Source organism: Canis lupus, chromosome 10 (genome assembly GCF_003254725.2).
Source record: "Canis lupus dingo isolate Sandy chromosome 10, ASM325472v2, whole genome shotgun sequence".
NCBI lineage: Eukaryota > Metazoa > Chordata > Mammalia > Carnivora > Canidae > Canis > Canis lupus.
Window position 1 is genome coordinate 26,084,614 of NC_064252.1, and position 23,450 is coordinate 26,108,063.

The 23,450-nt window shown below is 58.6% G+C and overlaps 1 protein-coding gene and 1 long non-coding RNA gene across 3 annotated transcripts in view; one reads left to right on the forward strand and one right to left on the reverse strand.

Moving 5' to 3' along the window:
• The first annotated feature begins 2,818 nt into the window (after positions 1-2,818).
• On the forward strand, positions 2,819-10,606 carry LOC112667560 (uncharacterized). Of its 2 annotated transcripts, XR_003141173.3 has the most exons (4): positions 2,823-4,903; positions 5,042-5,293; positions 6,719-7,031; positions 7,763-10,606. It is a non-coding gene; the product is annotated as an uncharacterized LOC112667560 (long non-coding RNA). The 2 variants fall into 2 exon arrangements; XR_003141169.3 differs by lacking the exon at positions 7,763-10,606 and having other exon boundaries at positions 2,819-4,903; positions 6,719-7,397.
• Positions 10,607-22,027: 11,421 nt separating this feature from the next.
• CACNA1I (calcium voltage-gated channel subunit alpha1 I) overlaps positions 22,028-23,450 on the reverse strand; it is a 112,267-nt gene continuing 110,844 nt past the window's right edge. Inside the window, exons 37-38 of the mRNA XM_049115065.1 lie at positions 22,235-22,672; positions 22,028-22,156 (exon numbers count right to left, since the gene is read on the reverse strand). Of these exons, the coding sequence (XP_048971022.1) occupies positions 22,028-22,156; positions 22,235-22,672 (567 nt within the window). The remainder of the gene's footprint in view (positions 22,157-22,234; positions 22,673-23,450) is intronic.

Sequence of the window (23,450 nt, forward strand, 5' to 3'; positions counted from 1 at the left end):
TCCCTCTGGGCCGGCGGCACCTGACTCCTGAGAGCATCTCTGCGGCTCCACTGCAGTCCTTGCCGGGACCTTGAGGCCACGGGGCAATGAAGAGGAGGTGACAGCCCAGCCCCCCCTCGGGAATGCGTGTGGTTTATTATCCCTCTGCGGCTCTGCAGTGTGGGAACAGGGAACAGTGTGTCTTAGACGGGCGCATTGTGGCTGAGGCTTATGTCGGTTAGAAAATAAGTTTTCCCCCAACGTGATATTTCATAACCTCGTCTCTGCCCATCGCCACGACAAGTGCAGGGATACTTCCAAGGAAGATGGCAACATTCAAGGCACATAGGGGACCCTTGTGCTTGGGGACTCCATCTGGGTCCTTGTCTTCACCACTCATGGGCTTTGAGAATCTGGGGGCTACTCGCCCAATGGGGTTCCCAATGGACCTACATCCTGGTGCCCCTGGGTCCTCTCCCAGGCCCCCCAAGGAGAACATGTGATGAACCAAGATGATGTGACTCTCAGGCGGCTGTGCTGAGGGACAGGGGCTCTCGGAGCCTCGTGGTCCTCTCCAGGGGGTAAGAAGATGCCAGCTGAGAGCATCCCACCAAGTGGATCTGGGAGGAGGGCTGTTAGCCGAGGTGGGCTTCAGTCCCCTTTCCCTTGAGCACAGAGCTCAGCACCACCCCCTCATTCCCTCAGGGCAGCTGGTCTCCAACGAGGAAGGCAGCAGAGCAGGTCCCCGGGGGTCCTCTGGCCCGTCCGCCTTCCTTCAAGGTCCCAGCTGCTGCTGGACAAACCTCTCACGCTGGTTTGGAGGCTCCATCTGGATGGAAGTCTGTCTATCTGCCAGCAATGTTCCCGGGAGTGACAGAGTCAGGGAGCCTCAGGGGCCGGTAGGTATTTGGGTACGGCTAGCATTCCGGGGAGATGCAACACTGAGGGCGGATCCAAAGCAAGCGGTTACAAAACACAGTGTGCTGAGAGCAGGTGGGGTTTTATAGCTTCAGGAGGGCTTCCCGGAGGAGGAAATGCCACAGACACTTCTTGTTTAAAAAAACAAACTAGGCACTCATCTAGCAAAGCCCAGGGAGCTGGGGAGGAGACTGTGTCCAGGTCGAGGGACCATAATGAGCAAAGGTGGAAAGAGGAGAACAACATAGGCCGTGTGGGGTACTGTAGCTAGCGTGAATTTTTGACCAGGGAGCACAGAGAAGGCTGGAAGAGTGGGCGGAGGGCAGCCAATGTCAGGGAGGAAAGACATCAGAGACATTCAGGAAGCAGGAGGCAAAATTCTCGGGGCTGGAAGCTCAGTTCCCCTCGGCTCAGAGTCTGAGCACAGAGGAGCAGAGGCCTGGGCAGGCCCCAGAGCAGAGGTGGGCCTCAGCCTGCAGGTGCAGCAGCATGGAAAGTCAAGGGCAGGAGGCCTGGGGAGGCAGGCAGGCAGGCCACCCCGCTCAGAGCCTGGGGGACGGAGAGCCCCCCCCGCCTCCAGCTATTAAACCCGGTTACTGATTGAACAGCAGGTCGAACCTTCTTTAATGATGACTACAGGCTGTCCCCGGAGGCCTTGCTTCTGGAAGGTAGGGTGCCGCTAGCCAGCTCCGGGTAACAGAAATTGCATTAACATAGAGCCGCAGTCCTAAAAATCTGCTTTCATGTTCCAAAGACAGAAGATAAATGGCCCTTATCATTTTTATGTAGCTGGTGTCACCGACAACGCAGCACTTGGAACCACCTGAGCTGCTTTTGTACTGTTTGTTAGGCACTTCGAGACCTTTCTCCAGGAAGAGGATGAATCTGGGCTGAGAAATGACTCCTCCTTTAACGTGATCCAACTCCACAGGATCCAGGTAGAGATGCTCTCAGCTCCAATTAGTACCGCAGGGCAAGTGTGAGCGCCGGCGCCCGGGTCTGGGGTGATGGCCTCTGAGCCCACCCTGCAGGAAGCCCCAGGAGGGGCAGGAGAAGAAGGGGCGCTGGCTGGCGAGCTCCCCTCGCTCCACGGGCAGGATGACCATGTCCCAGAGCGGGGATGCCGAGGCCAAGAGAGAAACCGGGCCCAGCCCCCCTGCAGCCCATATGGTGGACTGGGCCCCTCCACCCGGCACCCTCCCCTCCTCTTTCTGGAGGCCTGGAGGGCCAGGGGCCCGGTCTTGGCTGGCTGAGGCTCATGGGCTTAAGCTTTGGGCTTAAGGCTGGTGTATTTGGGGACCCGTGTGACCGTCAGGACAGGAGTTGCCGAGCTATTTCCAAGTTCCAGACAACCTAATCAGGACACAATCCATTCTCTTCATTACAGACCTAGGTCTTGGTCCATCTTTCAAACTAATGAGAAATCTCATTTTGACGGGTTAGACTTCCCCCACCCACATTTTTTATTACTTTCCCCCAAAGCCTTGCCTGAATACAAATCTCTGGAGGTGGGGGCCCGCTTGGCATGCCAGTCAGCCCTGCAGCTGAGTGCTTTAACTCCAGATCCACTCAGAACTCTGGGGAGCTGGAGCTCACCCCAGGAACCCAGGGCTGAGACCAGGTGCTGCTCTGTGGGGACCTGCTTGGGAGGCAGAGTTGATGATTATACCCGTCCCTTGAACACTAATTTTCACAGGTGAATAAAAATCCCACAAATAATAGTTCACATTCTAAATGCTGCTGTCAGCCAGCAAGAAAGTTGCAAAGGCTGTTCTGAAGCTGAAGGCCAGGAAGGTGAGGGGAGGGCAGGAGGGGGAGGGCAGGGAGGGGAAGGGTAGGGAAGGGATGGGGAAGGTCAGGGAGGGCAAGGAGGGGATGAAGAGGGCAGGGGCTGGGGAGGGAGGGCTGGAGGGGGAGAGGATGCAGGCCCGGCTGCCAGTCTGGGAGGGGCCCAGAGGCGGGCAGGACAGGAGGCCAGACCAGACTGCCCAGGGAGACAGCCATCAAGGCAGGCTGTGTATGGGCTCGTGGCACATAGAGACCTTCCCTGGAGAGCCGTTTTTGCACAAGGGGGTCATTTGTGTCTCAGCTCAGTGGGGTCAGCAGGATCCAGAGAAACAGTCCGTGCTGGTCCTCAGGAGGCGGCAAGGGGGCATATATGAACTAAGGGCTAAACTGGTCCCAGTGTTTTATGCAACTTTAGCTCCCAGGACACTCGGCCTTCTCACTGCAAAATGGGGAGAACCTGTTCCTGCCCCCCCGGGGCTACATGAAGACCAAGTGAACCAGCACGGGCCCAGGAAACTGTTCTGGAAGCTGGCAGGTGGAGGAGGCCCCGCCTGGGCCCTGCCGCCCGTGCTGCCCAGGCCCCCGCACCTCCTCCCGGGCGTCCCCAGCCCGCACAGCCTGTGCCCACTCGCACTGGGCACCGAGTCAGAGCCTGAGTCATGGGCTGTTTCCACCAGCGAGGAAGCTCTCCTTGGCACACGCCATCCAGCTACTCAGCAGGCGACCCTGCGTGGGGGCGGCATCTGCCACCAAGGGACCCGTGTTACCGTGAAGCCTGGTGATCCGGGTAGGAAAGCTCCAACTGCTGCCGGGAGAGCTACAAGTCCCAGGGGGCTGTGCACATCCCCGGGCTCAGAGGTGCGTCTCAGTGATCTCTTTCAGGGATCAGGGACGTGGCAAGGTGGCCAGGTCCGCCTCCCGGGCTCTGCGCACAGTCGGGAGCCCTAGTCAGCTGGGCTCTGGGATCAGCCTGCCCCGTGTTTGAACGCCCGCCCTCCTGCGCACCTGCTGCGGTGCCTGCCGGGCTCCCCAGGGGCGAAGGACCAAAGGAGAACAAACACCTGCCCTCGAGGGAGAGGTAGCCCGGCCGCCTGCAGTTCTGCCTCCCACAGGTGTCACTCTTTGGGGCTCCACCTTCCCGGCTGCTCCTGGCACCCCCCAACCGGACCCCGGCAGCCCCCTGGGGCCCAAGCTCCACCTTCCCGGCTCCGAAGGGGATCAGGTGCCCCAGAGAGAGAATGCTGAGCGCACAGCCCATTAGGGCTGCAGAGAAATGGTCTCGGGCTGAATGCGATTAGCCTCCCCAGGGCGCAGCACTTCTCCCTCGTGTGCCTCCCACACCCGGGCCAGACGCCCCGCATCCAAGAAAGCAGGCCCTGCTCCTCCTGCCAGAGCTGGCTTCCAGCCTTGACAGATTTCACAGCCAAGGTCTCTTTCCTGAAACTCCGCTGCTTCAACCCATTACTCGTCATTATCCCCTGAACGGCGCCTGCAAAGCTTCTCCTCCACAGCTGTGCCCTTAGAGCCCCGCAAAGGAACTCACTACTTGGCTAAGGACAGGCCACCGGTGTCCTTAATCTGGCCTCATAAATGAGCCACGTGGGCACCCCCAGGCTACGCCCACTGCTCCCCCAGCCCTTGAGTCCTCTGGGTACTTCTTGGGCAGCGCCAGAAGCTCCAGCCTTTCCAGGCAGTGGGTGGGTGGGGAGTCCTGCTCCCCCAGTGTGCCCAGCACCATCCTCCCTCCTCCTCGGCAGGCGAGGGGCTCCCAGCTGCTCCTACAGGAGTCCCGCCAGCCAGCAGCCTGGCAGCTGCTGCTCCTGTCAGCAGGGCCTTCTCCTGGAACGGGGACATCTTAAGCTTGTTGGGATCAATTGCCCGTGGCGTTCCACTTAATCCCCCTGCCAGGTAACTGACAGCTTTAGTGGCGAGGAGGAGCAAGGAGGGCTTTCTCAGGACCCTATCCCAACCCCTAAGGGAGATGGGAGCAGGGTGCACGGCAGGTCTGGAGCCAGAGGGGGAGTTAGAAGCATTCCAGGGCCAAAGCCCCCATATTTAGACATAGTCCCTGGGCTGTAGCCCCTGGGGGGCCCCACTTGTCCCACGCCAGGGGCAGCAGGACCACCTAAGGTCCAGGGCCAGGCCGGACACACAGGCAGCACTCAGGAAGGCCTACTAGGAGGAAGAGGAGATGCAGTAACTCGAGCGAAGAGAAAAGGTGTGTGGTATGTGGTGTGTGTGCATGTGTGTGTAAGGAGTGTGTATGTCAGACTTCTTGGGGGGGGTTCTTTAAGGTTCATAAAGTCAGTTAGGAATTCAACTCAAATTGATTTTGCATCTGCTCTGTTCTGAGCAGGTAACAATGAAAACACAGTCCTTGCTTGATGAGATATGCATGCCGGAAGGCTTCCCGGAGGAGGCGTGTTAGCCCTGCAACAGACTGGAGCGAGACTTGGAGACCCCTGGGCCAGAGCAGTGCTCCTCAAACTTTGGTCTGAGCCAAGCAACACCGGAGAACTTGCTGGAAATGCGGATTCTCTGAACGCATCAGCCACTCTGGGGTGGGGCCTCGGGCACCCCACCGGTGACAAGCCCTCCAGATGATTCGGTGAGACCTACCGGGCTGGGGTGTGGGGAGACCCACACTGAGGGAGCCAATGTCCTGGGAATTCTTTCCTTTGGCCATGAGTTCGGGGCCTGGCAGCCCTTTCCAGCCTCCTGTCCCGCTGCTCTAGCCTCCTGCGGGCTGACTGTGCCTTCGGGAACAGGCAAAGCAGAAAATTTTGTGAAAAAATTCGATATTTAATATTTCTTCCAAAAGCATCAAAACAATCATCATGGGAAATACCAGTATCTCGTTAGCATCCTATCCATTCTACCCCCTGCTTGGATGTTACTAGAATTGCTCTACAAAGCTGCTGCCCCTTTGCTCCCTGTTCATGCCCCTGGGACCCCCACCCCAGCCCATCCTCCAGGCGTCACTCCCCAGAGGGGCCGTGAGAGCTGTACTCGCTTGCCTTTGTCCGAAGGGCTCTTCCTCTCATTCTCGAAAGATATGTTTTACCTGCTGCGCATCTGGGTGGCCAACCGTTCTGTTTGGCTTCGTCCTCGGCGATGTTCCCGTCCAGGCTCCCAGCCTCCGTCCTCCCGGGCGTCCACCGTGGTTCGTTTCGTCTGTTCCCTCCGGCTTCTCGTCAGGCTCCGTGCTGCTCTTCATCCCCGTGATGGGTCCAAGTGTGGAATCTTTTCTGTTCTTTTCTTTTCTTTTCTTTTTTTAAGACTTTTTTTTTATTTTTATTTATTTATGATAGTCACACAGAGAGAGAGAGAGAGAGAGAGAGAGAGAGAGAGAGAGAGGCAGAGACACAGGCAGAGGGAGAAGCAGGCTCCATCCACCGGGAGCCTGATGTGGGATTCGATCCCAGGTCTCCAGGATCGCGCCCTGGGCCAAAGGCAGGCGCTAAACCGCTGCGCCACCCAGGGATCCCTGGAATCTTTTCTTGATCCTTTGCTTGGGACTTATTATCCCTTCCTGGATTGAAATTCACATTTCCTCTCAATTCTGGAAAACTCCTCTGGAAAATTCTATTACCTCTCTGAACCATGACTCTCGTCCACTCTCTTCTCCTTCCAGAACTCCAGATAGATGGGCCCCCTTTCATTTTGCTCTAACCTCCCACCTCCTGGCCTGTGATTCATATTTCCTGTGTCATCTTCTTCTGTCCCGCCTTGTGCATTCTGGTCACTGCTTCCGCTTCATCTTGTCCCTGACTCTCTCCTGAGCTGGGTCTACTTGCCGCCGTCCAACCCACCCGTCCATCAGCTCTCGTGTCTCAGTTACTCCATTTTTCATCTCTAGAAGTTCTACTTGGCTCTTTCTCATCTCTCTCTGACACCTTTTAGAGTCTCTCTCTCTCTCTTTTTTTTTTTTACCCTGCCCATGTTCTCAATCCTTCTTTCTTTAAACATTTTTAACTTACTTTATTTTTATTCTAGTCCTGATCACTCAAACATCTGAAATCTTTCAATCTAGATTCGCATGCGTGGCTTGGGCTGACTGTGACTCATCGTGGATTGTCTGCTCCTGTGTTTTTGTGGTTGGAGACCACAAGCCTGAGGCTGCGCGTCGGGGGACCCAGGAGGACCCAGGAGAGGAGAGTGTGCCCCGGCCGTGTGCAGGGGCATCTGCCAACCCAACACCACTGTAGGCTCCTTCACTGGCTTGGGGTTCTCTGGACCACTCCGTTGACAAGTTTGAAGCCCGATCTCCAGTGAAGGTCACCCTGAGTTGGCACATTCTCAGGAAGGAATGGGTGTATCCCCATTCATTGCAGACGCCAGGACAAGTGAGTGTCCTTGTTGTCTTTCTGCTGCTAGTTTGGTTTCCACAGGCTTCCCTTACACTGAGCATACCATGTTAAAGGGCCCAGCTTGAGGGGAGGGTCTCACTTCCTACTCTTAGTCTTTTATGGACTCAACACCAAATAGTGTTTTCGGTTCCCTGTGTTGTGGTTAAAACCCAAGGTTTGGGACACCTGGGTGACTCAGTGGTTGAGCATCTGCCTTCAGCTCAGATCATGATCCCAGAGTCCTGGGATCGAGTCCCCCATCTGGCTCCCCACAGGGAGCCTGCTTCTCCCTCTGCCTGTGTCTCTGCCCCTCTGTGTCTCTCATGAATAAATAAATAAAATCTTAAACAAAACAAAACAAAATGAGGTTCTAGGCTCCTGTTACAGGCAAATGGCTTGGGGTCCCCAGAAGTCAGCATTTGCTTCCGATTCCGGTATCAGCCCACCAGTCATTCCCGGCTCCCAGGAACTTCCCTTCCCTCCTTGCAAACTTAGCTATGCGTTGAATAACATATGTGGTAACTGATCCTGCATTCTTAGTGTTTTGTAGCCAGAGAATATCCCATCGCCCTCCCCCGACTTTTGCTGCCAGTAGATCGGTCTGTAGCAGAACTATTCCCCCAGACCATTTCTTCTTCCTTTGGGGCTCACAGCTAGACCCTATCCCTGGGCCCCTTACACCTAAACATGGTCACGTGACTGTGTTCTGTCCACTGTGACTGTTTCAGATCAGGCCCCTGAGAACCTCCCACATGATCCTCAGGGTGATGATGGCAGAGCCACACGATCGATGCGCCTGCAGTCCCAATCACTGCCGGAAGAACCGTCTACCACCGCAGACGCTGCGTGAGCGGGACTGAGGGGCTTACCCAGTGCAGCAGCTGGCATTACTTCACTAAACACCACTCCACCGTGGTGCCAGAATTAAAGCCCCACTCATAATTGTTCCACAGCTCACCATTATACACATAATCTTTTCAGGGCTTAGGGACTTAAAGGGTTCTCATCTGGCCTGGCTCCCGGGAGGCAGGACTGCCTATCAGGGAGGCGGAGGGGCTCACTGGCATGGCAGACGGGAGAGTGGCCTGATGCTCCTTCCCTGCCCTGCCTTATCAGCACTGGCCCCCGAATCCACTTAGATGTGGCCCTGCTTTCAAGGAAGCCCTGGGTATTGAGGATGTAGAGGCAGACACAAGGAGATGACAGGTGCAGCGGGGCCGATGGCGGGGGCAGTGGCCACTCAGGCAGCAGCCTGTTCAGGCTGAGGTCTAGGGTCTGCTGGGCTGGACCAGCTGTACCAACACGCTCACTGGGGACAAGAGAGCAAGGTGGGCCTTGCGCTTGGTGCAGACAAGTGGGACTCTGGGCGCAGCCTGGCCCACCTGGCAGGGGGGTGCCCAGCTGGCAGCGCTTCGAGGCCCACCCTGTGCTGGAAAACCTCATGTCCACAGATGAGGAGTCCTTCGGCCATCCACTGTGCAGACGTGTCCTCAAGAGGCCACGAAACTCGACTCACCGCAGAGTCTTCTCCCAGGAACAAGAGCCGGCAACTGGCAACACTCCCCAGGTCGGGGTCTACCGTGACAAGGCTGGCCAAAGGACAGGCCTCTGGACCCCTGCCCTCGACAGGTCACAACCTCTAGGGACAAAGGAAGGGGCCCTGCTGGGAACTGACAGGCTCGCTGTCCTCTCTCATTGGCTGCCTGGCCTCCTTCACCAGACCATGGTCCCCAGAGCTGCTCTGTCCCCAGATTCTGAGGGGCAGTCCTGGTCTTTCTAGTCCTTTGGTCACTCTCTCAGGGGATTTCGACAGCGATACGATGGCAACTCTGAGCACACTGGGTGCAGAGTAGCACATGGGCCCGTGGAGTCCTTGCCTCACCCTAACTTCCTACAGCTGGACCAGCCCTCTGACCCGGAGGGGGACCTGCTTCGGGCACCGCACTGTGCTCCAGAGAAAAGCTGTTCCTCCTCTGGCTACCCCGGGGTGGAGCAGAGCCTCTGGGTTTTTAGGACTAAAGAGCCGTGGGAAAGCTGTGAGCACGGGTTAGCCCACGGATTAGCTGTTAAGAACATACTCAGAAGCCCACGGACACCTGGGAAGGGTAGTTTATTTTCATTTACATTCTCCTTATGACCCACGGAGCAAACCAGAAAGAACCCAGTCCTTAGGGATGGCTCATTGGGTTGGGAGTCCTGGCAGTGGGCCCTGGGCAGGTCACTTGGCCTCTCTGAGCCTCCATTTCCTTGACCACAGAAGTGGGATCAGTGACCCCCACTTCTCCAGGCCGACATGAGGTCAAAGGGCCCAGAAGCCCCAGGGACACTGGAAGTGCACAACCAGCATCCTGTCCCTTGTCCAGCTCTGCCTGGTAGGCCTCTTGTCCAGCCCTCTGTCCCTCCCTCTGCCTCCACCTGAAGAAGCTTGTCGGGACATGGGACATGTAATGAAGAACGTTATTCTGGGGGCGTGAGGTGCTGACTCCAGCTGTGGGGAGGAATTTCAGGTGGGGGAGGCACCGGGGCCGGGGGCCGTACTATCATCCTCTCTTGCTTCCCCTAACTGGCTGAAACAGGGGCTCAAATGCATACGTGTGGGGCCGGGAGCACTCAGAGAAGCGTTACCTGTGCCTCACCGGTACTTGCAGGAGCAGGGGCCCAGAGGTCTTCCTCTCGGGCCAGGGCTGCGCATGGATGGACCCTCGTCCTTGAGAAAGGCAGGATGGAGACGAGGCCCCGGGGAGCCCACTGGGGGCTGAAACATCTTCACCTCCACACATGGGATCCGACTACGTGCGAGTGAGGCACCCAGGAGCCCCAGGCAGGCGTCCGAGCCACTGTCCGGGAAGAAAGGAGTCCAGCCTCTCCGGGAGGGCAGGCTGAGCCCAATGGCACCTCCCAGCCTGGCAGCCACACCTGCTGTGCACCTGCTCTGGCGGAGGAAGCAGGGCACGGAGGTGAAGTCCACGCGCCTGAGAGTCCACAAGCTTCCTGCTGCTACAACACGGAGCCTGCGCCGATAGAACCTCGACAAACTTAGCTACTGCTACCTGATTTCACCCACAAGCCAGTTTGCATCTCTGCATCAGAGACTGGAAACTGAGGCACAGAGAGGCTGACAGAGCTCAACCCTTCTGAGCACTCAGACCTGGGGAAATCCTAGCTCTGCCACTTGCTCACTGCATGACCCCGACGGAGTGACCCCCTTCCCCCATGCCTCAGCTTCCCCATCTGTAAATTCAGATGCATCATTGCTTTCTTGTTGCACTGGCTTGAAGAATAAAATGAAACCATGCCCGTGCAAGAGCCCCATCGGGTGCCTCGCACAAAACCAACCTTGATTAGAATTACTATCCAGGCACAATGCTATTATTCTAATTTTCTCCCACGAAGCACTCTGTATTCGCTAAATAAGTGATTCCTTTTCCCCAACATTTTATTCTGAAAATTCCAAACACACAGCAAAGCTGAAAGCATTTCTAGTGAACACTCATATACTCTTAGGGTAAAATTCTATCATTTACATCGAATAACCCTTGTTTTATCAATATCTACCCATCAATCCATCTAATTTTTTTTAATGCATTTCAAAATAAATTGAAGACATCAGTCCAGTTTCCCCCCTAAATACTTTAGCATGTACTGTTTTGGTTGTGAAATTTGCATACAACAAAATGCACAAATCTTGAAAGTCATCTGCTGAATTTTGTCACATAAACAAATGTCCCATCGGGACAAAAGATGTTACCATCATCCCAGAAAGACTCCTCGTGGCCCTAGTAGGTCAGTCCTGCCTCCACTCCCAGGAGGCAGCCGTTGTTCTGATTTATTTTTCCCACGTTAGCATAATTTGCCTGTAGTAGAATTTCACATACTAGAAGACATGACTGCATAACGCAGTACAGCATGTACCTGGATCGGTGACCGGAGGCTACACGACGAATTACTGCAAAGCTCAGTGCTTAAAACAACACCTTTATGATTTCACAGTTTCTGAAGGCTTGACTTGGTCCTCTGGTCCCTACAGCTGCAACCAGCTTGTTGGCTGTGGCTGCAGGCTCGCTTCCAGGCTCCACTGAGGGAGACCTGCTCCCAATCTCACTCAAGTGGGTGTTGGCAGGCTCAGGTCCTCAGGGGCTTGTTGGACCGGGGGCCGCATTCCCCCTGGATGTCAGCCAGAGGAAGGCACCTTTTAATTCCTTGTCAGGAGGCCTCTCTGTAGGGCAGTTCACAACACTGCAGCCAGTCTCATCAGAGGACAAGAGAGAACCTGCTAGTGAAAGCCAGAAGCTCTTCATGGCCTACTCTCGGAAGTGACAACCCTGGCGCAACCCCTGCCACCCAGCAAGGGGAGGGCGTTACACAAGGGCCTGGGGACCAGGAGGCAGGATCATTGTGAACCACCCCGGGGAGCTGCCTATAGCACTCTCGGGTGGGACACCACGGCCTGCCTGTTGCCAGATAGGACTTCCTGGCAGCTTTCTCCAAAGGTACACCTGGCTCTGGGAGATGACCACAGTGCTGGACCTGGGTCTGCATCCCTCACCATGACCCTGCGTAGGAAGCTGCTCCTCCCTCAGCCAAAGCTCACCAGGGCCTTGAGGTCCTGACCTTTGCCTCTGCCATCCTCCCAGGAAGAAGTGCTTATGGGGAACATCCCGACCTGGGGTGCCCTGGGGTTGGGAGGAGGAGCTCCCCTCCTTCTACTTTTAGCTGGGAAGTCCTGAGGGCTCTATTTGTCCAGAAGACTACCAGTAATTTTCAGCACCAGCATGGAGGCTGTCCCCTCATTTGCCCAGGGAGGATGACTCTGGGCCATGGTCACTCAGTGAGCCGATGGCAGGAAGGACTCTTGTCCTGAGTGCCCTTACCTTCACAGGACACACGGTAGGCAAAACCCAAATGCACGGTGTGAGGACAAAGAACGCAGAGCCAGGTCCAGACTGTAACTTGCCCCCTGGCCTCACTAGAGAGAACAGGTTCCCTCTTCGGGACCACCAGGGTGAGGAGAGCCTGGACTGGGGCCCTGGTCCAAGGTGTGCCTGCTGCTATTGTGAATATGTGGGAAATGGCCAGGGAAAGCAGCAGAGAACCAGAGGACCAGCTAGAGCGACAGATGGACAGATGGACAGAGAGGGAGTAGCAAATAGCACAGAAGACTGGGATCAAGGGCAGGAAGAAGCTGACACGAAGTGGATAGAGAGCACCAGCAGCAGCACCTGGGGGAGACCACCCTCCAGCACCGGCACCTGCTGCCGCATCCTCTGGGTGCTTACATCTTGGCCCGAAGATAAGGAGACCTCACGGGCAGCAGAAGCTGGCTCGGGGTCCCCAGGCAGCTGAGCAGGGGGAGCTCAGACCTGACGCCCTGGGAAGAGGGCACAGCTTCCCACCTCCGGATGGACGCGTGGGTGCAATGGGTGTGGAGGAAGGCACCTTGGCCCAGGAGCTCAGAGGCCTGAAATACCACTTCTCTGCTCTCCCAGAATCTACTCAGTCATTCTGGGGCTGTCCCCCACGCCCAGGGCTTGCCTCTGGCGGATCCTCTGCCCCTGGAGCCTGCGGGCCCTACAGGTTCAAGTTGTCCAGACCCATGGTTCTTGGCCAGAAAGATGCCCCCCACGGCCACTCCTGTTGGGGTCAGACCACAGCCCCAGGCCCCACCCAAGTGGATTTGGGGCTCAGCTGCTGGAGGGGCCGGGCAGGCCTAACCCTTCCCCCTCTGTCTTCCTCCCTCCTGGAAAACTTACCAAGCTCCCCTTTGGGCTTTTGGAAATAAAAGCCGGGACGTCTTGAGCACCAGCAGGGAAGGCCACACAGGGCCTCTGAGGCAAGAGGCAAGAGGGTGCCAAAAGGACAGGGAGGGGAAGGGCAAGTGGGGAAGGAGGCCCATGGATGAGCTCCCGGGAGCTCTCTTAGTCTTCACCCGGCTCTCGACCCGGCGAGGAGCTGTGCGGTGCGGGGCTGCAGGATGAGCGGGGTGCTCCGCATAAATAAATAAATAAATCTTAAAAAAAAAAAAAGAACCAGAACCTGGTGGGGCAGCGATCCCGTGATCCCTCAGCCGAAAACCGGGAGGACACCGACCCAGAAGGGAATTGACACATGGTTCCCCGTGGGTGAACCTTGAGGACGTGCTGCTCCGTGAGGTAAGCCAGTTGCAAAAGGAGGGACTTTGGGTCTGACCCCCGTGATTTCACTTACATGAGGTCCCCGGAGGCATCAGGGTCATGGAGACAGAACCTGGGGGGGCAGGGCCGGGGAGCTGCTGTTTGCAGGGGATACCTTCGGTCTGGGAAAAGGAAACATTTTGGAGATGGGTGGTGGTGACAGTGGCACAGCATCGTGTGTGGGAATGCCACTCAGTGTCAACTCAAACATGGTCACAATGGTAAGTTTCATGTGCATTTTGCCACAATACAAAAATACACATGGCAAATTTAGAAGCCCAGTGAGGACCTGAGGAAGAGTCAGCCGAGCGTGGGGATGGCCCGGGCTGGCAGGAAGTTTCCTGACGTGGCAACGCCCGAGTTGGGGCCTGCGGGCTGAGGCCCACGGAGCCCAGGGTGGGAGGCCGGAGTGAGGGGGACCCGACAGGAAGCTGAGTGGGGGGCAGCCGGGGTGGCTCAGCGGTTTAGCACCTGCCTTCGGCCCAGGGTGTGATCCTGGAGACCTGGGATCGAGTCCCACGTCGGGCTCCCTGCGTGGAGCTTGCTCCTCCCCCCACCTGTGTCTCTGCCTCTCTCTCTCTGTGTCTCTGATGAATAAATAAATAAAATCTTAAAAAAAAAAAAAAAAGGAAGCTGAATGGGTGGCTGAGGCCCAGGGCACCCAGGGGTCCTCACGTGGGTGGGGCAGACAGAGACGGGATCACAGGGCATTTCTCGGCTCAGAGTCAGAGGGGATCTAGGGTCAAAAGTGGCAGGGAGACTGTGAGGAGCTGGGGTGACCGGGGCAGGCGTATGGCCAGCGTGCAGCCCACCTCTTCTGCCTGCGGCCCCACGTGAGTCCTTTCCCCTCTCTGATCAGCCTGCCAGATTTAGCAAATAAGAATTCAAATTTCAGATAAGCAACAGATTACTTTTTAGTGTAAGCACGTCCCTAGTATTGCACACTTTCACTAAAATATTATTCGCAGTTCAAAATTTAACTGTGAAACTCAAATTTAACTGCGCGTCCTCTTTTATCCGGCCACCCTACTGTCTGAAGGGTCCCTGATGCCTCTGTGTGGCTGTCTCCTCCTCCTCCTTTGGGCCATGGCTCACTGGACTCTTTCCCAAGAGGCCCGTCCCTGACCACCCCGGGGGAAGGACCCTCCCCCTTCCCCAGTCACTCCCTGTCACCCTCATCACCTGCTCCATTGCCATCCTGGCACTGGCAGGGCTGTGAAACAGCCTCACTGGTGCGTCTGCTTGCCCTTGATTCTATGTCCCCACGCTGAGATGCAGGCTCACGGGGGCCGGGACCTGTCATTACTTCCCAGCACCTGGCACAGGCCTAGCTCGTACTAGGTGCTCAGCAAATACTATTTGAAGGATGGAAGGGATGTCTCCCTGGAGGGACAGTCAAGAAGGATGTAGGTGGCCCAGGGGCACTGTGGGTTTGCTGTTTTTGTCCATCTCACCACCTCCCCCTGGAGACTTGTCCACCATCCTCAGAGGCTCGGGGCTGCCTCTGTGCGCAGGTGTGCAGGCAGGTGTTCAGGGCCCCCAGCAGCGGGGCCAGGAAACAGAGCTCCCCTGGCCTGGCCCACATATGGGGTCCGCAGGTCCGAACCAGGCCAGCCCAGCCTTGTCAGCTGCCCTTCCCCACAGGACCAGCCTCCTGTCCACACAGTCCCGGAGGCAGCCACGTTACCATGGCAACGGCAATCCGAGGTCACAGCGCTGGAAACCAGAGGAAGCCTCCCTCCTGGAACGCCACCACCGAGTCAGAATCTAATTTTCATTACAGCCATAATAGTGGTTTTGCATAATGGGACATACATTAATACCTCACGTGCCAGTGCTTATTTGGTTAAAATTCATGAATTCAGGTCTAAGTAAAAAGTGCTGATGGCTGAAGTTTCTCACTCTGTTTCAGTGTTCTTGGGTTGTTGTTTTTTAAAGTCAGTCTGTCTCCTTGGCAGCAATTCGCTTTAATCCCATTATTAACGGGTAAGGGAGAGGAAGACAAAGCAGGGCTCTGCTCCCTGTGGCCTCAGCAGTTCTAGAGGGAACCAGGGCCCTACAGGTGACAGTCATCCCTGGCACGGCCTCCCTGTGTGACCCAGAGCACACGGTTCTTTCTCTCTGGGCCTCAGTTTCCTCTCGTAGAGAAATGAGGAAAGGGTTTAACTGGTCCTCAGAATCTCTTCTGTTTCCAAAACTCAGGCACGTAGCTGACATTTGCTGAGGCTCAGCCTGGCACCAAGCTCTGGGCTGGCAGGAGGGGCTATGGTCCCCACCTTCAGGGTTGGGACTCAATCAGGAAACAAAGCCATGGAACAGCTGGGGAGGCTTCCTGGAAGAAGTGTCATTTGAGATGAGACTTGAAGGGAAAAGTAAGAGTTAGCTGGGGGAGGGGGAGAAAGGGAACAGGTGAGGCTAGCAGGTGGGCCTGGTCCTATAGAACATGGGGTGTAGGCTCAGGTGTTCAGGACCAAGGCAGTGTTGAGACAGAGTTGGGACAGAAAGAGTACACCGCTCAGCCGAGGGGTGACCACCATGAGGCCTGTGTCCCTGACACTGGTCACCCCAGCAGTGGGGCCTGGGCACAGTGGATGGGGCCCACGTGGAAGGAACTGCAGGCAGGGCCACACTGGGCTCTCCCCTGTGGCCCCAGCACCCAGCTGCTCAGGGCCCACCAGCTACTGTTAGTCACCTCCTCATCCTCACAAGTATTAGTGGAGGGAATGAAGCAGAGCGTGCTGAGGCCTCTGGTCTGTCGCTGAGCAGGGGGCCCTGTACACCTGCCTCTCTTGACCCAGACCTGGGCCCTTCCTCTGGCAGGCAGAGGGGCAAGGTGACAGGCAGAGAAGCCTGGGCTGCGGGTAGGGGTGTGGCCCTCAGAGGGAGGGAAAGGCCTGGGAAAGGACAGGCGAGGGCAGGTCTGCTGCAAGCGTCCCAGAACAGGTGGCAGGAGGAGGACGGGGACCACAGGAGTGAAGACTGGAAGGGGAGCTGCGATGATGGGGGTGTGCCCACCGAGGGGTCAGGACTTGATCTCATGGGTGGCCCAGAGCCGTGGAGAAGTGAGGGGTCCCCTGGGCCTGGTGGGAACACGGTGTTGGCTGCTGGGGGCTATGGAGCTGGTCCTGGCCCTGGGAGGTCTGTGACCATGCAGGGTCACCCCCAACGATGAGACTTAGCAGGCAGCAGAGTGGGGAGAGGAGGAAAGGTGCTCCGGAGAGGTCACAGCAGGTGGAAAGGCAGCCCAACGCAGAGCGAGGAGTCCAGGCCGGTGCCCTGGTTATTGGCAGGAGCCTGGGTGATTGGGGAAGGCCATCTTGGGAGGTGCCAGGTGGGGAAATCCAGGAGCACTGTCTCAAGGGGCTGGGAGAGCAGGGGCTGGAACCAGGGCCTCCCCAGGAGGGGGACCTCTTGGCCCAAGAGCCCCAGCTGGGAGGTTAAGCCAAGCCTCACAGGTGAGGAATGAGGCTCAGGGTGGGGAGCTGGCTGGCCCAGGGTCCTGCGGTCCAGAGGCGTGGGCCGCACTTGGACTCAAGCCGTGGCCTGCTCGGTAGGGGTCCGCCGGGCCCAGCTTTCTCACGTGAAAATGAGGGTGAGATCCCCGTCTGGATGAAGGCAGGCAGCCCAGGAGCTGGAGCCGGGTCTGCTCTCACAGACTCAGGCACCGTAGCAGATGTGGGTGCCTGTGCTCAGGTGTGCAGGCCTCATGCGTGCATGAGCCTCCTGGTGTGCCCTCGCTCCCTGCGCCCCACTGCTTTGTCTGCAAGGAGGCAGATGCCGGATAGAAAGGCCGCTGAGATGTCCCCTGAGGCCCCCAGAGCAGGAAAGCCCAGTGCTCTGTGAGGGCTGGCAGTCAGCCTGGAACACAGCGTCCCGGTCCCTCTGAGGATCCTGGATGGTCCTTTCTCTATCAGCTCCAAGAGCAGCAGCAGCCACCAGAAGGGGGTCACAAGGCAAAAACAGGGAGCATGGGGGTGAGAGGACTAAGCGTGGCCTCAGCTCACCCAGTCCTCCAGAGTGGGCGGGGCCTCCACGATGGAGCTCCTGCACTGGAGGTCATACCCCATCCTGGTGTCTCCCGTCCCTGTCCGGCCATGTCCCTGAAGAGCAGAGAAAGGCCACATAAGGGGGACAAGAGGCCCGACGAGGCTGGTGGGGACAGGGAGGCCCTCTGGCCATCAGCTTGGCTGTTCTGCTCTCATAGTCTGTTGATGTCTGGACCTCTCTGGGCCTCTTGGCTCACCTAGGAGGACAGCAGTGACAGCTGCCCTCCCCAGGGACAAAGTGCCAGGCCTGACGTATTCCCTCCTCCCAGCAAGTGCACAGCAATCATTCTCGGGCAGTTTGTCCCTTTCCTGCTCTTAGGCAGGTGCGTCACCCCCATCCCTGGATCCCAGAGTTCACGCCTGGCCATTCAGAACATCTCCATGGCACACGCCCAAGTCAACTGATGAGAGTCCATGGACCTTGCCAGACCGCCAGGGAGAGAAGCTTTCATCCACCTGGGGATGGGTACACAGGCCCCAGGCCTGGGCTGCTGGTGGCCACTAGAAGAGGAGGGGAGCAAATGTAGAAGGAAGCAGATCCAGGAGGTGGAGACTGTGTCCTAGGAACATAGCTGGAGCCCTTGATACAACTGCACCTGAAGCCAACACTACCTCTGGGGTTTTTAGCTACTTGAACCACTAAGTTGGGCACCTGGGTAGTTCAGTGGCTGAGCATCTGCCTCTGGCTCAGGTCATGATCCCGGGGTCCTGGGATCGAGTTCCGCATCGGCCTCCCTGCGGGGAGCTTGCTTCTCCCTCTTACTGTGTCTCTGCTTCTCTCTCTCTCTCATGAATAAATAAAATCTTAAAAAAAAAACCACTAAGTTGTTTTCTTCTTTCCTCTCTTTTCCTTCTCTCTCTCATCTCTCTGGCTTTTTTTCTTATATTCTTAAGCTCATTCAAGTTGGGTTTTTGTCCTTTGCAGCCAAGAGAATCCTAATAATACTCATAATAGGAATTCCGTTAACAGTGCAAAAGGTAAATAGACTATTACTCCCGTGTGACCCTCCCACACAGTTCCAGCATCTTAGCTACAGAACCAGAGCGTGAGAGCCAGGCTCTGCCTCCCCCAGCCCAGCAGACCCCAGCTGTGAGAGGACTCTTCCCTGTGGCTTTAATCTAGGTCCCAGACACCCAGGCCCCACAGCTGAAACATAATGGAGAACCTATCACCAGCCCACCCCGGGGAAGCCCCCAGTTCGGCACCCATCGTGCAAAAGAAAGAACAGCACAGGCACATGGAAATTTTCTGAAATAGGCTTCTGGGTTTTTATTCAAAACAACATGGTGGCAGCTGCCACTTGGTTTCTCTATGCCCGGGCCATCTGGGCCAGCAGGGACCAGTGCCGTCAGCAACTAGGAGGGAAGTTCATTCACACCATAGAAACTGTACAGCCACTCGGAGTGCGGTAGTCACGGCAGCAGGGCCAGGCTGAGGGCTTCCTGGAGGAGGAAGGCCCCCAGGCCCCAGCTAAGCCCAGGCTCCACCAGGAACACTGATTATTGCACGAGGACAAAAAGAGTATGTGTATCTGGGCTAAAGAGCGGCTTCTAAGACCCCAAGCCCTTACACAGCGCAGCAAAGAGGGCCGGAGGTGGCCCTGGAAACAAAAGGCTCTACGGGAAGGATCTGGGGGGGAAGACGGGCCGACAGGCTGATACTGTGCCCACTTCATTCTTTAGGGGGCTGCCAGGTGCAAAGAAGGCCGGGCAGGGGACAGGAAGAGGGTTTGGCCCCGGCAGGTTACAGGTCCATCTGTGCAGATGCCACGGTGCCTGCAGCCACCACTCTGTACAGCCCCGCAAACAGATGGCTTGGGGTATCGGGCACCAAGTTCCCCACTCTCGCTGGGGCCAGATCTGTGTGAGTTAGGGTAAGTTTGTGCTTTTGTGATGAACAGGTCCCAGGATCAGGAGGGCAGAGGGGCCACTCACCCAACCCTTATCCATTTTGGCTTGTCCGAACCAGCCAGTCACAGCTCCCCTGACCCCCTAACTCCTGTGCTCCCAGAAACAAAGCCAAGGGCCTGGGAACAGCATCCGGAGCCCTCCAGGAATACGCCCCACCTCCCACGACCACAGCCCCGCAGCGCACCCCCCAAGCCAGCCTCTCCCTTCAGCTATTCCCACCGCTAGACACACCCTGCTCTAGCCTGTCAGCTCCGCTCGGGCCAGTCCCTTTGCCTAGCCTGTCCTCCCCACGTGTCTGCTCATCCGGGGACACCGGTTCAGCGTAAGGGGATGGCTTCATGTGGGACACACCAGGATGCGTTCCCTGCCCAGCCGCTTATCACCTGGTGACGCCGGGAAAGTCACTTCCCGGTCCGTGCGTGGAACAGCAGGGCACACCGCTCAGAGCTGCCACGCAGATTAAAGATGACACATTAAAATGGACGCTGTTGACAGGTGTCAGAGGCCAACCCCTTGAGCCCCAATCCGTCCTCTATTTGGTCTTTCCAGGTCACACGTTCCCCTCCGGAGTTCCAGCACTCATGTCCCTCCAGGAACGCGCTGACGTGCACACCTCACGTGCATGTGCGGGGAGGGAGGGGGAGACAGAGCTCCCTACGCCCTCTTCTTCCCCGGATGAGCACCCCTGTCACAACCCAACATGGCAAGGGAAGCAGCACAAGGTGGGCTGGGGCCAAGGAGGACGCGACCCCAGGCCTACCTGCTCCCCAACAGCCCCCCCACCGAGGCTGCATCCTGGGAGGGGGTTCAGTGCTCGGGGATCACCTGGTATCCTCCCAGGGGCCCACCACCCCCACTTCTAGGGGAGGAGAGCCAAGCTCCCGAGGTTCAAGGGCTGATGCGGGTCTGGCCACCATGCTGGCCCAGCCGTGGTGCCAGCAGAGACCCCCGGGCAGGTTTTGCCTTCTGAACCCACGCCTTTTAACTGCTGGGTGCACTTTTCCACATCCCACATAATCAGGTTCTGGCCCCCTGCTGGACTGCAGACTCTGCTGCCAGGGCACTGAGGGATCCTGGGCTGCCAGCCACCTTAACCTCTCCAGGGCTCAATTCCTCGTGTGGGAAGTGGGCCTGCCCACCCTTCCCCACCCCGCCACCAGCTCCTAAGGGCAGGGCTCAGCAGACCACCAAGCCTGCGTCCCTCGCTGCCTCCTCCCTCTGCAGCAGTGCCCAGGCCCCAAGCACCCAGAAGACACCCGGAGCCCATCCACGCAGCCAACCACCCGGTTCCACTTGCCAGCCTGACCCGAAGGCAAGTTCTGTAAGGTCAGGGTTTGGGAAAGAGGACCAGGTCCCTGCAGCTGGGCCCAGCTGAAGCCATCTCGAGGAGGTCCCACAAAGGCAAAGGGCCTGGTTATTGCTGGAAGTGTAGCGTCTCCCAAACTCGCAGCCTTTCCCGCCCCAGGGCGCTGCCTGTCTGCAGACCACCTGTACCACCACGTTCCCAATCGTCTTAAGGTGACCCTGAATCCAATCACTTCTGAAAACTTACCCTTGACCTAAGCAATGTCTGTGAAGTCATGGGCTCAATGGACTGTTTATTTCCTAATAAATACGGGGGGGGGGGGGGATGCATAACTATTCAAATAAAAAAGAGTCATCTGTGCACCCACTTGGGAAGCACGGCTAGAGTGAAACCTGATCTGCAGCCTGTGAAAATGATGGGGGGCAGGGGAGTGAGGCTGGTCCCAGGGCTAGCAGGTGCCCTCACCCCTGCTTACAATCCTGTCAGGTCCCCCTTCCCTGAACTCCTTCCCCTGAACTCCACTGGAGGGGGCAGAGATGCCTGGGGGCCCGCGGGGTGGGGTGGCATGACCTCCTGGCTCAGGGTCCACCTGGAGGATAAAAGGTGGTAAGAAACGACCACCCGCCACCGCTGGCTGCATTAGCCCAGGGCGCCCGCAGGGCATCAGCCGGCACAGACCACGGGCCCCCCTGATTTCCAGGCATCTCCCGCCCTGCTCAGTACCCTCTACCCCTCCTCTTTCCTGCTGCCTCCGTGCCCACCCTCGGTCTTCCTGGGGGGGGGCAGAGCCACAGCAGACCCCCACCCCTGGAGGTGCCCTGCCCCCTGGCTGAGCCCCCTGCCCAGCCTCCCCGAGCTGCCCTCCACCCCCCACCCCTGCCCTAAGAAATTACGACTATTCACCTCTGATTTTTCTAAAGAAATACATCTAACTGGTTGACTAAGAGTGTGCTCTGGGGCATCTACAAAAGACTGCTCACAACAACTAGACAGTCAGGAACAAGACAGACACCCCGATACGTGGGGGCGGGGGGGGGATCTTAGCGGCGCTTCTTCGTTAAAGGAAAAGAAAAGAACGCACCCTGAATTTCACCTCTTGGGAGCCTGTCTCCCCAGCCACAGGAACTTCAGAGGCCTGAGAGCATCTCCTCCGCTCCTCCCAGCCCAGGGGACGTACCAAAGAGCTCGGCTGCTGACACCCCCGCGGGACCACCTGCCCTGGGGTAGGTCGGCCGGGTCCTTCAGCGTCGGGCAAAAGCCCTGCCTGGCGGCCGGCCCGCACCCCCGCCCCCAACTTTAGCACTTTCTGGAAATCATAAGCTCTCGGTAAAAAAAATAAATAAATATATATGTCTGTCTCTCTCTCTATATGCATATATATATGTGTGTGTGCGCGCGCGTGCACGGGCAGGGCCGCGGCGGGGGCTCGGCTCACCCGGACCCGCCAGGGCCCCCCTCTCGGCGGCCTGGCCCGGCCCCTGCGCGACCCCGGGGTGCGCCCCCGGCCCCTGAGGTAAGACAAGGTGAGACGGGGCGCGCCCCCGCCCCGCCCCGCGGCCTTCATCTCTTCCGCTTGCCCGCCGCGGCGCCCGCCTGCCGCTGCTCGGGGCCGGGGCCGGGGCCGGGCTGCGGCTCGGGGGAGGCCGTCGGGGCCGGGGCCGGGGCCGGGGCCGCCGCCGCCTTGCTGCGCTCCGGCGCCCAGGACGAGGAGGGGCTCGGGGCCGGGCCGCGGGGCGGGGCGGGGGCGGGGGCGCGGGGCGCGGGCGCGGCCAGGCTGCTGGTGCTGCTGGAGCGGCGCGCGCCCGGGAGCCCCGGCGGCGGCGGCGCGAACAGGGCGGTGAGCGACAGGCTGCTGAGCGCCTCCGAGGGCTCCCCGCCCGCGCCGCCGCGGCCGCCCGCGCCCTCCTCGTCCGACGCGTCCAAGGAGTCGCGCCGCGTGCAGCCCGGGCTGGTGGAGCCGCCGCTGCTGTGGCTGCGCTGGTGCGCGCGCAGGCCCCGCAGGCTGAACGGGCCGCGGCCGCGCAGGCTGGGGCGGCGGGCGGCGGGCGACGGGCCGGCGCGGGGGCCCGGGGGGGCGGCGGCGGCGGGCGGCCCCAGGGCGCGCCGGGGGCTGTCGCTCAGGGTCAGGCTGTCCTCCAGCGTGGTCTGCAGGCTGCCGGCCGAGCTGCTGCGGCTGGCCTCCAGCGACGTGTCGCTCCCTGTGGCCTGGGGCGGGGCGGGGGAGGCGGGGGCTGCAGGCCGCTGCTGGGGGGCGCTGCCCGGCCCCTCCTCGCTCCCCGCACCGCACCGCACCCCACCCCGGGGTTGCTGGCGGCTGGCGGGCTCCGCGCCCTCCCGCCTCCCGCCGCAGCGCACCCACACTGGCCTGAGGACCCCATTCCAGCCTCCGGGACCTTTCTTCCCACCATGCCCCCCTCACTCTCCCCACCCTCCACCCCACCCCTCAGACCCGCCACTGCTGCCTGGAACTCTTGCCAGACGCCCCTGTACCTCACCCCTCACGGCCTTCCCAGCGCCTCGAACTGCTCCCCCACAGCCCCTTCCTGGTGCAGTGTCCTCCCTAGCATGTGTCGCTCTCAAAGACTATGCTCTTTACGCACGTGTTCTGGCTTACCATCTCTCCTCTCGCAGCCCTGCAACGCCTACACTGAATAATACCGTGTAAGCCACGAGAGGGGGATTTCATATTCTGTGGCCTGCTGTGGCCTCCGAGCCTGGCACACAGCCTGGCACATAGCTGGGGTCAGCAGGTGGACTAGCTCTAGGCCTGGCTCTGCTTCCACCATACTGTGGGAGCCAGGGCAGCTCCTGCTTCTCCCTGAGCCCAGGGAACCCCACCCACGCGTGGGGCTGTTGGCTCTGCTGGCCTTTCTGCTCTGTGCTCCGTGCCTTCTGCATGCCCAGGAGGCAGCCCTGGCCAGTGCAGTAGAGCTGGCCCTGCAGGCCAGACCTCCCATCCCCCAGACTGGCCCCTCCATCTCCA